The following is a 19,637-nucleotide window of genomic DNA, read 5'->3' on the forward strand; positions in this document are numbered from 1 at the left end:
CTGCCCCAGGGCCCTCACAGGGGGAGGGCACTGGAAAGGGGTGCTACACAAAGGGGAGAGAATCTGCTAGTGCTTGCGCTCCCTGCCCTGCTCTCTCCCAACCCAGAAATCTTGAACTCCATGTGGGGGCACCGTGTCATCCCCTTTATGCATCGTGGGCACAGGCTACCACCACGCGCAGGGACAAGAGGAGCACAAAGCTGGCTGTTTCTAACTGTCCTTACTTGGGCAGAGCTCTCATTGGCATCAGTGGGAATTTGGCTCGAAGTCTGGATCCAACATATAACAAGGAGAAAACTGCAGCGGGAGACAGCTGCATATGTACTATTAATTGGGTTACAGTGGCCCTGCAAGGCCCTGGGCTGTGATCAGATCCCCGCTGTGTTAGGTGCTGTACAAACACATAGTAAGAGGCAGTCTCTTCCCTGGGAGTTTACACTCTAAATAGGAAAGACAAAGAAAGGCTGGGGAGGGGAAACCAAGGCAGAGAGGAGAAGTGACTTGCCCTGGTCACACAGCTAAATGAGGTATGGGTGTATCTCCCTACACATAAATTACAGGGATCCATCCACTACACTTCTTCTCTCAGGGAAAAGTGTTCAACAGGGTGCTGCGTGCACAGCAAACTGCAGGATCTAGAAGCAATGGTCAGGTGCATGGCACTGATTCAGCAGAGCCCTTATGGGTGCCTTGTGCCCTTTCAGAACATCAAGGAAGCCAGGAAATGAAAAATTAAGGTGGCATTACCCCTGTATAGGGAGAAAATCGTATAACACCACAATACTGGAGAAACAGGACATTCTTAAAGACTGCATTGTAATGCATACCCCCATGTGTAATACCAAATCAATTGAACCTCTACCTTTCTTCACTGTTGTGGCCCTCACAGCAGACACGTAACATTACATTCGGCAGTTTTGCCTTATAAGTAGAGCACTGGCCAGGGGCAAGAGACCTGGGTGCTACTCTTGACTCTGCCATTGGCCTGATCGGGGACCTTGGGCAAGTCACATCATCACTCTGTGCCTCAGTTTCCCCATCTGTAAAGTGGGAGTGAGGATACCAACACCATTTGTAAAGTGCTTTGAGATCCATGGATGAAAAGTGCTGCATTAGACCTAGCTATTGTTACAATTAACATATCATTTTGCATGGACGTTCCCTGATTTTATTTTTTTTAAAGGAAAATAGTTATATTTATCTTTAAAAAGACATCTACAGCACCATCAAAATGTTGCAAAATAAAAAGACGATCATAAACACACCCTATTAAAAGTCATATACATCCAACCAATCCAGAGTTGGGGGTGGGTCCAAGGACAAATGGAAAGGGAAGGTAATAGATATGGCAACAATATGCTCTCCTTTGGCCAAAGAAAAGGAAAGGGGGCCAGAGTCTCAGCTGGCATAACTCAGCACCCCTCCATTGGTATGGTAATTTACAAGCTGCTGAGGAAACAGCCCACAGTGGGTTTTTTTTTTTAAGTGAGGAGGGTTGAACTAGATCGATTTTAGAGGGAAATAGCTTAATCTCTTGGGGACCAGCTACAAACTCAGCCAGTTGCTAAACTACTATGTGATCGTGAGATCAATAAACAAAGGCAATGCGCCCTGAGCTCAAAAACTTATGCACAGCACACTTATGCTGTGGTATCCCACCGTTGAGGAAAAAAACCCTGTCTCACTCGGAACAGACACACTTGGGAGCTATGCCAAGTTCTGCAGTCTGCCTCATGCACCCTCCCGGCAACTTCCCTCCACCGGGCCTGACGCGGCAAGCACCTCCCTCGACCAGGCCTCAGCATGTGTGACACGTTCACTGCGTGAGTTCTTCGGTTGACGTCCGTGCTTGATGTTAAGCCTGACTCGGGGCCTAAGTCTGAAGAGGAAGGGAGAAAGTGCAGTCCGGTAGAGAAAGGACAACAGGGCCTAGTAGACATGATTTATGAACTCCGCTGAGTTCTGACACTGCGGCTGGGTCACAAACTTTCTGCAACACATTCTCCCCATCTGCAAATGTGGAGGTGTTATTCCCTTCCTCAAAAGGAGCTGTGAGGCATAGTTCAGATATTTGGCAGCTGCTGAGAGACTCCAGAATGAAAGGGGATAGAAAGAGGCATAGTATTATGCAAACTTCAAGCAAACTGCAGAATGAAACTCAGCTGGCTTCGATTTCCCTGCCTAGGGATCACTTACATGGAGGAGAATGAGGGTCTGGGGAGGAGTCAGGGTTTGGTCTTACATCTAGAGTAGCTCTGAATTGCAGCCACCTCTGGGGCCCGGGGTGGTCTCTTACCAATGCATAGGCCAGGGGAGTGAAATATTGGCCCATTTCTCTTTCAACCTGCAAAGCACATGCAGTAAGTACCCTTTGTAAAGCACTTTGAGATCCATGGATGATCCAAGTGGCCCATTGCTATGACATGCCACCGATGCTGTACCCAACATCCTGATCCATCCCGTTGGGGTGCAATATCCAAGATCAATGGGATCACGAAAGCCCCAGCACGATTCATACATGCAAAGGAGCAGAGCACAGGGTGAGCTGTTAGCATCAATCCTTCATTTCCTCGCCTCTGAGGGCTTCTCTGCACAGCATCACGGAGGACCACTACAGTAGACTTAATCAGTGCCAGCCTAGCTGAGACGGGGTAAGCAAACACAGGTGTCTTGTCTAAACTAGGGCTCTCACCAGCGGCGTTACAATGGTGGGACTCCAGTGGAGGGAGAGTTCCTGGGAAATGCTAGCAGAGAGCAGGCTTTGGTTTTCTGACTTGGGAGTGTAACTAATAAAGTGGAAGAGGCTGTGACCAGGTCACTGATCTCTCTGGGGAAAGGTGGGAGGTAGGAGATGCAAGAGTGGGGAATCTTTAGAACATTTAAACTTTTTCCTTTCCAGGTGCCTTGAGCCAAGCCATGCCTGAGCCATTGCTGTTAGAGCTCCCCTCCTCACAGCCCCCTAGGAGGGGTACAAAGGAATGTGGGGGGAGCTGCATCTGTGCATCACTACTTGCCCCCCACACACATTTCTTCACCAGGAGGAAGCAGGGAGAAATCTGGGCACCCCTGATCCCCGGCAGCGCTCCCCTGCCAGCCGGGAGCAGTTTCTAACACTACACCTGCAGCGCACACCTCTGTACTGCCACACGGTGGCCCCTTGACCCTGGCATCCGTGGGCAGTCAGCCGCATGGCCCACCCCTAAAGCTGGCCCTGACTGGAAGACACATCCTAATGTCTAGTTCTTAAATATCCAATGGATCTTTTGGAGAACTTTCCATTTGAAATGTTGCGACTGAAAACAAATATTCAAGTCTACTTTTGGAGAAGACCTTGAACCGCCCCCACTTAATGAGATTTACAACAAAAAACTACAACTAACTTTCCTTGAAGCCGTGCATAGCCCCACACAGTTTTTGCACATTGCCAGTGACTGCAGCAGAAGCCGAAAGAAGTTCTAGCAAGCTGGCATTCATCAGAAACTGCAGACCATCTATTCTGTGCCAGTCACCATGCTGTCTTGTCTATTGAATGTGAACTTGCAAAAGAAATTCATTTAGTGAGGTCGTTTGTAATAGTGCAATGAAAAAGGGCAGAAAGGTAAAGTTGTAACGTTGTAAGTCCGATCTATGCCATTTCAGAACTGAGAATTTTCTTTCATTAATTAGTTTGTCTGTGTGGGACGTGCTGGGGGCCCAGATTATGAATTTTCTCTGGGCCCAGCAAAATGTTGTTTGGAGCTTGTATCCCGGCTGAGGTCAGAGAGAGATGCACTGTTGTCCAACCACCGGATGAGGCAGATGCGGTCCGTATAATTGGAGAACAGAGTTCCTTTGCAGGTGGCATGTGTCATAGTTTCTCTCCTTTCTGAGAATGAGAAGATGCTTTCAAATATGCCGGAAAGGACCGATTTTTTAGACAGCACCAGAAAGTGCCACATTTCTCAAGAACGATAGCCAGGTATTCAGATCCCAGAGCCACAGAACTGGCCAAAGAATCCACATCTTGCCAGGCAAATTCAGCTCCAGAATCCCAGCTTTTGGGGTGAGGGTTGGGAGTCTAGCCCTTTTGGTTGGGTTAAAATAACACACCCACTTTGTAACTAATGCAGTCCTGTCTGCCTGAGTCTGCAGTCAGCCGGAAAGGCCGGCTCTGAGAGGGGTGAACGACCCATTCATCTCAAAGGGGTTGAAGTTTGAAACTCAATGATGGCAGTTGCAGTGTCAACACTATTAACTATTTAACTGGTGGTTATTTTAGCAGGCTTATCTAACTAATGTGCTAACCCCAAGCTGCCTGCCACACTTCCCCATGTCAAATGCCAAAACCTCAACTTGCCCCTTAGCCAGCTGCCACTCCCTTCAGCTTCCCGCTGATAGCATCTACACTTATGTATTTTCAACACAATACTCGGCAGCACACTAAAAATTACACATTTGGGGGCAGTATCAAATTAATTACATTTAATATCAAACTAAATATCCCAAGGAGTATTGCACTGTGTATTATTTATTTTCATATTTCAATCAACATCAACCTCTATTTCTTACTTTATCTGAACCTGCCACCAAATTGCCAGTCTGCTGAACAAGAGCACTGCAGAATCCAGGGATTTTGCCACTGAGTTTAGCTCTGACTTGCCACAGGGTATCTAGGGCCTTGGCTATAACTTTGTGTCCAAGAAAGACCCAGCATTAATGCAACGTTAAGGAAAATGGAGAAACCCGCTATTCAAAAGTCTAAAAATACAATGTTGAGGTTGCAAGTTTAAAATGAATCCTGCTTCTTCATTTCATAGTTTTTTAAGGGCAGATGGGATCATTAGCTTATCTAGTCTGATCTTCTGCACAACACAGGCCATTAAACTGCACGCCTAGAATATCAGGGTTGGAAGGGACCTCAGGAGGTCATCTAGTCCAACCCCCTGCTCAGAGCAGGACCAATCCCCCAGTTTTTTGTCCCAGATCCCTAAATGGCCCCCTCAAGGATTGAGCTCATAACCCTGGGTTGAGTTGGCCAATGCTCAAACCACTGAACTATCACTCCTCCTATATTAAGCTGAGCAATTTTAGTTAGACCAAAGCATTTCAGTCCTTAGGAAACTAAACCATATGCCATAGGCAGAGAATGGGAGAGACCCAGGTGCCACTTGCAATGGCCAGTAATTAGTTAGGTGAGAGATGCCCAGATGATGCAAATTGGTGAACCATACCCCATTCTGCAGAGGAAGGTGAAACCCCTCCCCCCCCAAGATCTCTGTCTATCTGACCTGGTGGAAAAATTCCTTCCTGGCCAGTAACATTGGAACAATTTGCGTAGTGGGGGTGCTGAAAGCCATTGAAGCAAACTGTAAACCCTGTATGTGATGGAAACCACTTCAAGCCAGGGGTGCGGCAGCATCCCTAGTTCCAATCCCCTGTTCCTCACCCCGAATCTGGAGACCCTGGACATGTGAACAAGGCACACCAGCCAGGCAAACAAAAAGATTTTTTTGTACCACCTCTTGTTCTTATGTGTTAAATTATTGTGAGAGGTAGCAGGGCTGGGGGAATAACCTGGGGCTCTGGACACCTAGGTTCTCATCTCAGCTCTGCCACTGGACAGCCACTGAACTTGGGCAAGTCATTTCACCTTGCAGTGCCTTAGATTCCCTTCAAACCCATCCTCAGTCTTGTTTGTTTAGCTTTTAAGTTCTTCAGGGTTAGGGTAGCCTGCCTGTTACCGGTACAGCTGGTCAGGAAATGGATTTTCTCTCCTATGACAAATTTGGAGATTTTGAAAAAAAAAGCTGTCCCAAACTGAAACAAAAAGCCAAAAATTCAAAAAGCAGGGCAAAACTAAACAAAAAAATGTTTTTTTGGGGGGGTCAATCAAAATATGTTGTTTCTAGAAATGTGAAATATTTCATTGCGAGGGGGATTTGTTTTTATTTTTATTATATAGATATATTTCTAAAATACAATGCAAGATGAAAAGGCACTTTTCAATGAACCATCAAAACTTTTCAGTTCAAAAATGTCAAAATGGGATGTCCAACATTTTGAAAATTGCTTTTCCATTTTTAAAAACACAATTGTCACCCCAATGCAATTTCATGAAACATCACAAATTAGTTAAAATTTCATTTTCCAGTGGAAAACTGGAGGAACATTTGCTAATCAACTCTACTCTCTACAGGGTCTCAAACAATGGGACCCTGACATCCGTTGGAACGTCTAGGCACTACTGTAACACACCTCGTGGAAATACGCCTCGTCTTTGCACTGTTATAAATGGCTGATCATCAAACTGTGATAATAACGCACATTTAAGATGGCTCTGAGAAGTACTCAAAAGCCAGGAAATGCCGGGGTTAAAGTTGCCTGTGCAAATTTAAATGCCAGTCTTCAGTGTATATAAACAATAGTCTTTAGCTAAGCGATCCCCCATGACGTCTCAAATAATAGATAATGTAACATATTATTAAGGACTGTAAAGTAGGATAACGTTGGATAAACATGTTTAATATCTTGTAATATATTAATATCTTAATTTTTTTCTGAGTTCATTATCTTAATGTTACAGGATATCTGCACTAACTTGGGTTTTTAAAAAAGTTGGTGTTATTTTTATGTATTTATTTGTGTGCAAAGCATGACGTTAAATAATGGTGTGAACACTGTGCATCCAAAATCCAGTGCTTTCCCTCTTTGGATGAAGACACAGTTATGCATGACCAAATAATAACCCTATCAGTCCTGATAATAGCAGTATATATGATAATTTATTAAACTGTATCTTTAATATGAAGAGTTAGTCCAATATTTCTTTCTCAAGTAGCCTACCCCCAAGTTCTTTAGCGAAGTCCAAAATGTTCGGAGTACTTTGCAATACAAAATGAAATGACGATAATATTGCAAAACGGGTTCTTTAATTTCCTGAATCCATCTAACATTGATACTGATAACTTTCGAGGCAGGGTGTATTTCACATTAAGACGGTAATTCTAACCTGTCAAGGTGCAAACGGATTTCATTGTTTCAGTGTCTGACATAAAATGATATGTTTTCCCAAGAACTAATTATTCCATTGTATTAAACAATTATAGTATATTTTCAAGGTATTAAACCTTGCATGTTTTGGGTACAGCTGCCCTTAAAATGAACGGGAGATTTACTTAGCTCCAGATCAGGCAAAACCGGGATTCAGACTTTAAAATTTGGCTCCGCTTTGCTGTCCTGCATCTGAAATACGTTGCCTCAGTACTTTTTCCAGGGTGCTTTCCCTATCGATGATTATCAGGTACTGTTTGTACAGCTGAAGTAGGAAAACAAAATGCTACAGACGTCTAGTTACGGGTTTTTTTGTTTAAATGTAAGATATACAGTATTAGTTGAAGAATAGCGCGACCTCCAAATTAAAGGGTGAAATTCCAGCCCCACTGAAGTTAATGGGAGTTTGCCCTCGATTTCAAGGGAGCTCGGGTTTCCCCAAAAGATTTTATCCTAGTGCATACGCTGGGATGCTAAGATTGCACATTCGACCTTAACTTGAGCATTTCCCGGTTGTGAGTGGTTAGATGTACCACCCTAATATTGCATGGGTGTAGGGCTCCCCCCCCCACTATTAAATATGCATGCGGCGTGGGTGCTTTACACGTCTTTACTGCACCCTGTGTCCCCTCTCTTCATTTCAGAGCTCTGTTTGCAGAGACAGGGAGCAGGCTGGTATGGAGAGAGAGCGGGTGCGGTGAGGCAGGAGAGTTGCCGATGGGGAGGAAACTTAAGAGATGAGACTGGGAGGTACCAGAGTCAGGAAATGAGACCAGCTCCCGCAGCAGGAAGAGAGAGCTAAGCCCCGAGCTCGCTTTGCCACAGGTTAGCGCAGCGCAGGGCCCGAGGAGACCTGCTAGGGGAAGCCTACCGGAGAGAGACGCAGACGTATGCCAGCAACTCCGGGCAACCGCCTCCCGCTCACCTGCAGCTCCCCACCCCGAGGAGCAAACCCGGCTGGCCCGGCCGGGATCGCTTTGCACAGGGAGAGCGGCCCGAGTCGGTCTCGGGGCAGGAGGGCTCTGGGAGCGAGGAGGGGGGCTGCAGCGGCGGCTGCCGGCCCAGGGGAGGAATCGGTCTTTCCTCCAGGGCTCCCCAGGCGCGTCTGCCCGCAGGAACCAGGGCTTCCCCCTTTGCGGCTACTTTGCAACTGTCCCCCGCCGGCCAGGTAAGCGAGCTCCGCGGTGGGGTGGGACTGGGCGCAAAGCGAGGGGGCTTTGCGGGGCTTCCCAGCGGCTTTCTAATTGCCCTGGGCCCGGCTCGGAGCGGCGGTAGAGATGGATCCTCACCTCGCCTGCAAAGAGGGGATGGAGCTGAAGCGGGGTCCGCTGTGAGGGGACCAGCTGGGAAGTTGCAGCCCTGGATCCCCGGAGGTGGAGGCCAGGGGAGTTCTTGCAAAGAGCCAACCGGCCCAGGACAAAATCTGATCGTCTAGCGACCCCCCCCCTCCCGTCCCAGCCCCTCCCCCCCCACCGCCTTGTCCATTTCGGCCCCAGCCCGGCTCTGGGGTGCATCTAAGCGCCGCGTGTCCATTGCTGTTTTGCAGCCGGGCTGACTCCCCTCCCGGTCCCTCACCATGTTAGACGGGTTGAAAATGGAAGAGAATTTGCAGAACGCGCTGGAGACCTCGGCCCCGTTCTCCTCCTTGCTGGGTAAGTTGCAAGAAACTTCCCGTGCTGATCTCGCCCCAGGGCCAGGTTGAGGGGGCCGGGGGGAGACCCCGCATCCCACCCGTTGGACAGAGAAAAGAAAAGGCTGCTAAGTGAGGCGCTGCGCAGCTCCTCTCCCCTTGCTGCCCCGGTAAGAGACCAGAGCTTCGGCTCTCTTTCGTGCGCTCTCTGGGGCAATGGTTGATTTCAAGCCCCTGGTGAAATCTGACGCCCCTCCAGCCCCGCGGATCCAGCTTCCCCCTGAAATCACGATCCAGCCTCAAGCTCCGGAAAAATCGGGCCTTTTCTCCCCTGTCTTTCCCGCACTCCGCTACCGAATGCATGTGTGAACGTGCCTCTCCCAGGCTCGCTTTCTCGGAGCGAGAAGGCAAGAAATCGGATTTAGCCAGAGCCTCAGCAAAAGTTTGCACGATTTCACTCCGGTTAGCACGCGCCCAGGTTCCAGTGACCAAGAATAAACAGCCCAGTTAGGTGCACACATTATCCGTCCCCCCCCTCCCCCCGCCCCGCGCCAGCCCTTAGAACTAATTTCCCACCGGTGAGAAAGTTACAGATAAAATCAAGTGTAGAAGAACCAGGGATTGAAATCCGCAGCCGTTGTGGCGTGGAACAGGCGGGGGATTCTGCTTTTTCCTTCTCCCGGGATTGTCTTTTGTTTTTGTTAACTAGGCCTTGACAAAATCAAAATAAAAACTGTTTGAAAATTGCCTTCCAAAATATCGGGCGGGGATTCAGGAAAACGGGCGATTTTTCACGGAGTCGTTTTTTGTTTTTTAAGTGTCTCCCCCACGCTTAAAAGAAATGCAAAATATCCACCTAGTTTACGATTTTAGGGTTATAAAATGAATGGATTAAAAAAAATGAACCTCTTAGATCTCGCTCTATTGCTTTGATTAGCAACACTAATAAACATAATAATTACAGTGTTGGAAATCACAGATTGGTGCAGAGAGCACTGTGGAATTTATACCGATGGAATGTGTACAAATCTACCAGCTCAGATACCAGTCCTGTTATTCTATAGCGCCTTTCTCTGTATTAGCTATACTAATTTTTGTTTCTACCTATCGATCTATAACTATATATAATGTGTGTGTGTGTATATATATATAGATATAAACATACATATATACTCACATACATACTGTACATATATAAGATATATACACTACATATCTATCCATCTATCTATCTATCTAGATTAGATAGATAATGAGTTTAAGGGGAAAATACGCATATTTCGAAGAACGTTTAGTCCTTGTAAGAAATACCCAATTCCAGAATAAGTGACTCGAAACTAAATTCGTGTTCAAGTACCGCAGTTCAGCTGTTGATAAAAATCTTAACATTCAAACGAGTGAAATTTCTTCTTTTAACGAGCTGAAGTGTTTTCTTTTTTCGTCTTCATTTCACTTCTCTGTTCGGGGGAGGCTCTACTTTTCCCCTTTGATGACATCTGCTCCTGGTTTTTGTTGATTTATGAATTCTCTCCTTATCTCCTGAGTCAAACGGGTTCCTTTATGATTACTTCGACCCCAAACATTTCACTCCTTTAATGCCACTTTTTAAAAAAATGTCATGGGGGGGGGGAATAGCTCCTAAACTGGGGGGGGGGGGGGAAATAGCTCCTAAACTGGGGTGGGGGGCGCTTTCGTGTGCATAAATACGAACTTAATTAAGGAAGGTTAATTCTTCGAAAAACTAACCGCTTGCCATCGAGATGTTTATATCCATTATCCTGCCGATAATCCTTTGCCATCTTTGGGAGGTCGAATATTTTTGTTCTTTTCCTACAAATTCGTTTAGGGGGAAAAAAGACAACGTATTCTTGAGACTCGAGCCTGACTCGCACCCGCTCCGTTGCGGAGGGGATACAGCGGGCAGCGTGTTGTCTCGCGTGTGTCCCCGCGTGGTGTATATTTCTAAGGCGCGTGTATGCAGATCCCACGGGTTTGTGTCAGGGCGGCCTGGCAATTCTCGCCCTGGATCATTACTAGATCAGTTCTCTGCCCGGGAAAAATCCCCCGCAACTGGAACGATCGTTTTGATTTGCCCCCCCCCCCCAGCTCTTCCAAGGAGCGGCACGACAAGCCCAAGGAGCCCCTGGCAGTGGCTTGCGGCTCATTGGAGACCCACAGCCTGGGGTCGCCGGGGAAGGGGGGCCTGGGGAAGGGGCCACTTTGCTGCCCATGGTGCCACCGCTCCCTGTGTTTCTCTGGCCGCAGGCAGAGCCGTGAGCCCCCGGTCGGTGTGCGAGGGCTGCCAGCGGGTGATCTCGGACCGGTTCCTGCTGCGGCTCAATGACAGCCTGTGGCACGAAGGGTGCGTGCAGTGCGCCTCGTGCCAGGAGCCCCTGGAGACCACCTGCTTCTACCGCGACAAGAAGCTCTACTGCAAGCTCGACTACGAGAAGTAAGTTGCGCGCGGTCGCGGGCGGCAGGCCGGGCGGACAGGGGGGCCGGGCGGACAGGGGGGCCGGCCAGCCCCGGCCCCCGGCCGGGCCCTTCCAGCGCGCGATCTCTGCCCGGAGAAAGGCCCTGTGCTGGGGGCCGCAGGTCCGGGCCCGATCCGCCGGGAGAAGCGAGCTGAGAAGCGAGCTGCGGGGCCGGGGGTGCGTGGCAATCGGGTGCCTCGCGTCGCTTTGCGGTGCCCGCCGCTGGAGCCCGAGCCCCCCGGCCAAACGCGCCCGCCCGCGTGCCCGCGGCTGCCGACCCAGCTCTGCCCCCCGCCCGAGCCGGGCGAAGGGGGCTGCCCAGCCGCTGGCCAGGGTGGCCTGGGCTGCACGGGGCTTTTCCCCGCCGTCGCTTCTCACTCAGAAGCGCCCCTCGTGTCCGGGCTGAGGCTCTGTGTTTGGGACAATCTGGGGGCGCAGCCGCACCCCCGGCGGGTGAGATTGGGTCTGTTTCCTGCAGAGGGGAGCCCACCGCCCTGCTAAGGCTAGAGACCGGGGGGGGGGGGAAACAACTGCACGTGCTGCAAGGGCCGAAGTGCCAGGTTCAGAAGGGCCCGGTGCCCTCGGGAGCCCCTGGAAAGCCAGCGGGATTCGGGACGGGTTCCTAAAAGGGCGTCAGTGGCTTTTGCAAATGGGACTGTAATTGCTTGAAAGGCCTTTGTGGCCCTACAGAGGGTGGTTACAGGGCATGGGGATTCCTGGTTTCTTTCACATGATCTCAAAAGCACAAAAAGTATTTATCTAAGGAGCTTACCGGCCCCCCATCACTGCAGTGTCTGAGCACCGCCCAGTCTTCCGTATGTTCACCCTCACAACACCCCTGCGAGGCAGGGCAGTGCTGTTATCCCCATTGCACAGCTGGGGGAACTGAGGCACCCAGAGATTAATGGCGAAATTCTGGCCCCCTTGGGCTCAATGGCAAAACTCCCATTCACTTCAGTGGGGGCAGGATTTCATTCTAGGTGATTTAGCCAAGCTCCCACGGGGAATCGAACCCATATCTCCAGTCTTGGGACTAACCCTGCAGGGCAGGAAACCGCGGGGAGAGTGGGCACCTTCTTGTTAAGACAGAGAGAGGGGCCTTGCTCCTAAAGTCTTCACCCAGGCAAGACTTCTCTTGATTTCAGCAGGAGTTTGACTTGGGTGAGAACCACAGGACATGGCCTTTAGTATATACTGGGGTGGATGAGGGGTGGAAGGGGAGTCCCTCTTGTTCTATTTCCCATTCAAATCCTTCTGCAGTGTTAAACGCAGGGCTGTGGGGATGTTTGGAGAGCAAGGAGCTTTCTCCCCCAGCATAAGGGATGGACACAAGAGTGGCCCAGGAACTGCTACTTTCCCAGAGACACAGCACCCACACAGGCCCACCCTCCCCTCCAGACTGCACCGCCCCAGGGACCTCTTGATGCCAATTGGACAGGGGGGATGCATGGGGGTTTACAGGGATTCCCTGGATTAGATATATGCATAATAATTCACCAAAGGGTGGCAAGTAAGGTCTCTACCGAGAGCCAGTAGCTCACTGGTACCATAATCATTGTGTGATGTATCTACAGAGAATAGTTAAGAAGTTTTGTATCTACTCTGGAAATTATGCTCTTAAAAGCATTGACATTGAGGGCAGGTCAGCAGAAGTAACATTTCCCACTCTCTCCCATTCCCTGCGTTGGGCTCCCTGTGGCTGCTAGGGAGGCCTTGTGATTTCCTGCACAGCTCCTCCAGGCCTGCATGCTGCCTCTTACTATGGGTGCTACCTACATGGCAGAGCTGGACCCCCAGGATGGCTTGCTTCAAAGCCCATTTAAAGCCAATGGAAAGAAACCTACTGCTTTAAAGGGGTTTTGGATCAGGCCTTTGGCAAACCAGGAAAATGGGGCCAGATCCCTCTGCCACCTACGTCAGTAGCAGTTTTGCAGGCTTTTCAGTGTTTAATGCTGGGACTCATTTCCCCAGGATCTGTGAGTTGTTTAGTTTGTGTGTTTGCAGGGGTGTGCTGGTGGGAGGCCTGCCGTTTGTCCCACGTTAAGCCGGACAGTCCTCTTTTTTCCTATGGGTTTGTCCCCTGTGCGGAATCCCGGATGGACAACACCAAAGAACGCACCACTCTGCCCCAGGAGGTGTGACCATGCATGTGAGGTCACGCCAATGGCTCTTCAAAATCTCCTCCTCCGGGTGGTAGGGCGGGGTCACATAGGCGAGGGTGGGCCCACGCCCTTCTCAGAAGTACCAGAATGTCCAGTATGCTAGAGAGGCATCAGTGGCCACCCAAGTTTGTGGGCTAGTGGGCTTGTTTAACAGGGCACTTCCCAGGAGTCAAAAGTTCAGACTTTTATGCATGAGAATAATATACATATTGACAAGCCCCATGATATTCATTCAGGAACATTGGAAATGTATCTGATTTATTAGAAAACTGAGTATACTGGCAAAGTTCTTCTCTCGCCATGTTAATAAGGAGAGTGTATTCTAGGGCAAATCTTATATTTCGCTAAAGCAGCTTCTGTAACTCCCCTTTAAGGACATGAGTTTAATTACTGCAGCTACAAGTAAAGTTTGATGCAGAATTTGTGAGAGTGGAAGCTTGGCATTGTTTTCAAACACTCAGGAAACAAGGAAAGAACTCTCTGAAGCTGAAATGAAAGGAAGAGTTTCAGCTAAAAAAATGAAAACCGGTTGTGTTTTTTTGGTCTCAGGACTTGGTATGTGTGTGTTTTGTTAATCCACTGGTAAAAATATAGCTGCAAGTTTTAGTACTTTGTGGGATTAAAAGCAATATAAGGTGTCTTCTGTTTTAAAAAAAATGAAAATGAGCCTTCAGAACATACTTCTTTGCTATGGTGGTAGTGATGGGAAAATATGATGAAATGTCACAATATAAACACCTGCCTAAGTTGCCGTGGGCTTGGCTTTTGAGGTTGTGCCTTATATATGTCTGTTTTCCTGGCTTCTGAAAGTTTAGCTAGAAAAGGGGCCCAATCCTGCCACCTTTACTCATATGAAACTTCCTTATTGAAATAAGCAGTCACAGTGTAGTCACTGAGCCAGATTTGCAACTGGGGCACATTGCAATAGCTCTGTTGAAATGCACAGAGCAATGCTGATTTCTATCAAGTGGAGGGGATCTGGCTGAGTGGGACTCTTTGCATGAGTAAGAACTACTTGGGAAAATGGTTCCAACCCAGAGATAGATAGATAGATAGATAGATAGATAGATAGATAGATAGATAGATAGATAGATACTCAGAGATGTATACAAATGAAAAGCCAATTTCTTGTGAATATACCCACTTGATCTAATTATTAGATGGTTTCATTTTATTACTAGCTTTTTACTAGAAATAAAAAACCCTTTGACAGTATAATTATAAATTAAATTAGTTGTTACCTAAGTATTAAGGGCTCAGTTCTGCACCATTGAAGTCAGTGGGAGTTTTGCCATTGAATCGTGTAGGAACAAGATTAGACCTTTAAGGAGGTGAAAAATACAGAAGTCAAGGGAATACAACAGAATGAGACAGTATGAGTTACAGTGGGTCTGCAGATTGTTTTCATACAAGATAACCAGACAGCATAGGGAAGAGGGGGAAAACCCCCCAAAGATCTCTATACTCTTTCAGTTTCTTTTAGCTGTATTGAGATTTCCCACACTTGTATGTTTTTAATAACTATTTTCCAAACCTACTAATCCTCCTCTCATTCCGCTTATAGTGTGGTTTCTTCATGTGCCAGATTTAGTGACAATTGCTTAGAGGATATATTCCAGCTGAGATCCACATAGAGATGCACACAAACAGGCCCACCGTCTTGATATGTATGGTATTGGCATTATTAGCACAAAATTAACATGGAGAGAGCAGTTAATGTTGGAAACATCTAATTATTCTAAACTAATCTATGATTCTGTAATGGTTAGTTATTATTGTAGGTGATTTATAAGTTAGTTCTGTTGGCTCAATTTCCAAAGGTAGGCCCCTAAATATTACATCCAAAATCTCACCCAGGGGTACTTAAATAAGAGTTTATGAATGTAAAATAGTTGATTATTGGCCTAGACCTTCTTCCATACAAATCAATGGGAAAGCTCTCATTGACTTCAGTGCCAGCAGGATTGGGCCCCATGGTGAAGTCTTGGTCTGTTGAAGTCAATGGGAGGTTTGCCATTTAACTCAATGGGGCCAGGATTTCACCGATGTGTCTAGATGCTGATTTAAAACAAAATTATCCAGATGAGGGATTTGGACAAACTTTATGGTGGCTTTAAAAAAACATTTTACCTAAGATAAATAGTTACAGTTCCCCGGTATCCGCAGCATTTCTCTCTGCTTGCCATGGGATTAAGATTTCATTCATAAAGAGTTTAGAAAGGGTTAATGAATAAGTATTAGATGGTCTAGTATGTATTTATGGAAGGGTATAAGCACATCAGTAGACAGTGTTACAGATGGTTCTCATAAGAGCAGGTCAGGGATTTTTCAACAAAATATTTTTCACCGAAAAATGCCAATTTGCGAAGCAGCCTTGGGTTCAGTGAAGCATCCGACTTGAAAAATGTTTGGTTTAAAATAAAGTTTCAAGACTGTGTCAAAATCTCCCATTTTGACGCTGTTGAAACAGAAAGTTTCCGTTGCGTTGAGTCGAGGTGACTTTTCCAGACTGTGACTTTTCGGCCCAATTGAAGATGGGGAAAATTTTTCAAAATGTCCAAAATTCGCACAGGGCAGGACAACCTTTTCTTCCCAGCCTGAGTTATGAGCAGCTGGTTTATTGGCCTCTGTAATAATTGATTAACCATTTCTTAAAACATCTATTAATCATTTATTACCCCTTTATAAAGCTTTTATAAATGGCACCTGAACGTAAAGCACGAAGGGGGAGTCCATTAACAATTGCAAATACTGAAGTTGCCTAAATCCAAATACTCACATAAACCCTAATCCTGCTGTCCAGTACACAGCACTAAGCCCTGGGTATCTTGATAGCAGAATCAGGGGGAATAATGAATGAATGATGTTTACTACAGTAGTGCCTACCCACCAACCAAGATAGGGAACCCATTGTGGTAGGGCTGTAAAAACAGAGTACTAGAGACACTTCCTGCTCCGAAGGGGCAGACTGAAGAATGATGGGAAACGTTATGTTAGTTCTATGATTTTTACTTGCGGTCGGGTTTAGTTAGGAGGAGTTGAGCTGGGAACGCTCATCTTCCCCAAACTCTCCATGGCAGGGAATTGTGAAGCCATTAGAAGGCTGTGACTACAGCCCTGAGGCAGTGTGGGGAGGTGGGGGAGTCTTCCCTGGCTCACTTCATAACCTTCTGCACTAAGCAGGACTGATGCAGATACCATTTCCTTGGTGCAGAGGGGCTCCCGTGAGACCACTTTGTCTGTAATACCCCCTGCACTGCCCCTAGGTAAGGCCCCAAGTATTGCTCGCCTCATGGTGCAGCCAAACAAGCCAGTATTTAAATATTCTTACCCCCTCTTCACTTGGCATAGCATCCTCTTTCAAATGCCCTGAATCTCTCAGGAATTTGCAGAATTTATTTTAGTGCCCAAGGAAGATATTTGTGGTGCGTGTGTGTATTTGGCCCAGGTCACCTCTTTTTCTGTCCATGAACAGACCTCAATTTCCTCCAGTTGACCATGTCATTAGAGATTATTTGGCCACTGATTTCTCTGAATAATGCCGGGTCTGCTGATGATTTGCAAGCCGATCATTGCAAGCATTTGAAATTTGAAACTGATGTCCTTTGGATTGGACACAGAGGTCAGCTGGCATTGTTTCTGTTCCCTGAGTGGATGAGGGTGCATCTTGGAATCAGGTTTGCACAGTGCATACTTGTGATTTCAGGGTCAAAATTCACTTTCTGGGTGAAATTTGCCCATGTGCGTAGAGCTGGCCCCAGCTAATTAAGGTTCCATTTATAAACAGCAACTGTGAAGCCTTGTTTTGTGAACTAATAGGGCTTAAATGGTGCACGGCACTTGTGCTGGCCATCGGCACAGGCGTGAATTTCACCCAAAGATGACAAAGTCCTGTGGAGTGCGCCCTGACTTGGAATCCAGGGCCTGCGTCTTTTGAAGTCCAGGGTATTTTTGCTATAGTGGGAGCAGAATCTGGCCTCAGGTTTTCACTGTTCCTTTCATGTGTTTGTGAATCAAGCCGAGACCTTTCCCCCGGCGGGTGAAATTGATCATTACAGAGCAGTTGGGGTCATACGTTTTAGGAACAGTGTGGAATATTGGTGTTGGTATTGAGCATGTACTACCTGTTCTCCTGGTACCCAAACCACAGAGGATAGGAGTCTGTTATAGCCTCTGCCTCAGGGGGTTGGCTCTTTAGCTCAACTGTAGCAGCTCGGGTTTCAGGTCTGGATGTCTCTGCTTCAATCCCCTGTGTGTTGTTGGCCAAGATAGCAACCATGACACTACGATCACCCGCCGTTCACACCAAATCAAACTGTGCGCAGCTCAGTAAATCTCAAGAGACTTTGCAAATCCTTTCCTTGGAAGAAATGACCTTGTTTAGAAAGGGAAGTAGGTCGAGAAAGGGAAGTCTAAATTTCTATATAGCGAATGACTGGCAAAATTATTAAAGGCCTGATCCAAAGCCCATTGATATCAATGCAATATCTCCCGTTGACTTTGGATGAGGCCCTAATCTGGGGCAGGATGCCCGTTGCTACTGGGATGCATAGGTGCCGTCTTTATGAGTTGCTGGGGGATGCTCCACCCCCTGCTCCACCCCAGGCCCCGCCCCCACTCCATCCCTTCCCCCAACCCCCACCCCTGCCCCTGCTCTGCCTGTTCTGCCCCCTCCCCCAAGCACACCCTGCCCTCGCTTCTCCTTCCCCCCCACCGCCTCCTAGACGCCGCTAAACAGCTGATCCGCGGCAGGTGGGAGGCACTGGGAGGGATGGGAGGAGCTGATCCGTGGGGCTGCCAGTGGGTGCTGAGCTCCCACTATTTTTTTTCCCATGGGTGCTCCGGCCTCGGAGCACCCACGAGGTCGGCGCCTATGCTGGGATGTTTTTCAGTATTAAAAACGAAGATCACAATAAACATTCTGGATTTCATCATTGCTTTGGAGTTTGGGTTGGTATTTTATTTATTTTTGGGGTACAAACACATTACTCAGAGATCAAAACTACATCTGTAGTTGCTCATATAAAGCTGTACTTATGAAGCCAGTCACAGCCGTTTGCTTAGGGTTTTTTTTTTTTTTTTGGCACCACGGCTGGTAAAATAAAACAGAGGGAAAAATAACACTCAGAAAAATAAAAACCATACATTGACAAGCATGTTAGTTTCTTGTGGCTCAGGGGCTGAAAATCAGAGCCCTTGAAAGTTTAATGTGTATCTAGGCCCAGCCCAGAATTAAACAATAACTGTAAACATTTCTTTTTCAGAATCCCCGCCTCCCCCCCCCCCCTGCAATTTAATGAGCTGGGATACTGTTTGAGACCCTCCCTTTTTAAATGTAAACAGACTTTACAAGGTAAAAACATGAACATGATTTTATGTGACAACATTAAAACAGCACTCAATGGTATTTATAGTGCAAGAAAATGACGTAGGAGAAAGGACAGGCAACCAAGCAATTGTGGGGCAGATTTTCCATTGACTTTCAGTGGGATTTGTGCTCCTAAATCCCTTAGTGAAATATTTATATTCTCCTTAATGAAAGGAAATGTCTCTTATTTAGTCTCCGGCTGGCTTAGGTGTTTGTTTGTTTTTCTCACCTGCAAGGAATGGAAGCACTGGGGAGAAAAAAGCCACCAGCCCCTTGATGTTTCTCTGTGATATCACTCTGGTTTGCATTTTAAAACTAGTGTAAAGCAGAGCTGGGAGTGCCAGGTTGCCTCCTCCAAAGGGACAGTGTGAAGTGCACGCTGCTCCGACACATCAGGGCTTGTGGAAAGGGGCTGTTCTTCACAAAGCACAATCCCCCCTGCAGCTCCCCATGGGCCACTGCAGGCCGGTGGTTTAATTCAACAAACTGAGCCTTATCTTGTGCTTCCTTTTCTGCATCTGTGCAATTGGGTTAATAATCCCGGTCCTCTTCGTAGGGGTTCTGTTAAGAATAATGTGCCAGATCCTCAGGTTCAATGATTCACCCCAGCTGGGGATCTGGCCTAAAGTTTAGAAAGCTCTACGTATTATTACTGTTGTCATTTTTTCTGGGTACTAAGTAAATGGAAGATACTTCTCCAAAGGAACTCTATTCACAAGCTGTTGCAGGGTACATTGTTGGGTTGCCAACTCTCATAGCATAATCTCGAGTCTCCCAATATTACATAAAAAGAAAAGGAGTACTTGTGGCACCTTAGAGACTAACAAATTTATTTGAGCATAAGCTCACGAAAGCTTATGCTCAAATAAATGTGTTCGTCTCTAAGGTGCCACAAGTACTCCTTTTCTTTTTATGGATGCAGACTAACACGGCTGCTACTCTGAAACCAATATTACATGTTTTATTTGAAGCGG

At 47.2% G+C, this 19,637-nt stretch overlaps 1 protein-coding gene across 1 annotated transcript in view; it reads left to right on the forward strand.

The window, feature by feature from the left end:
* The first annotated feature begins 7,826 nt into the window (after positions 1-7,826).
* LMX1A (LIM homeobox transcription factor 1 alpha) overlaps positions 7,827-19,637 on the forward strand; it is a 144,825-nt gene continuing 133,014 nt past the window's right edge. The window contains exons 1-3 of the mRNA XM_037906975.2: positions 7,827-8,197; positions 8,576-8,681; positions 10,925-11,111. Coding sequence (XP_037762903.1) covers positions 8,606-8,681; positions 10,925-11,111 — 263 coding nt within the window. The 5' untranslated portion in view covers positions 7,827-8,197; positions 8,576-8,605. The remainder of the gene's footprint in view (positions 8,198-8,575; positions 8,682-10,924; positions 11,112-19,637) is intronic.

Source organism: Chelonia mydas, chromosome 8 (genome assembly GCF_015237465.2).
Source record: "Chelonia mydas isolate rCheMyd1 chromosome 8, rCheMyd1.pri.v2, whole genome shotgun sequence".
Lineage (NCBI taxonomy): Eukaryota > Metazoa > Chordata > Testudines > Cheloniidae > Chelonia > Chelonia mydas.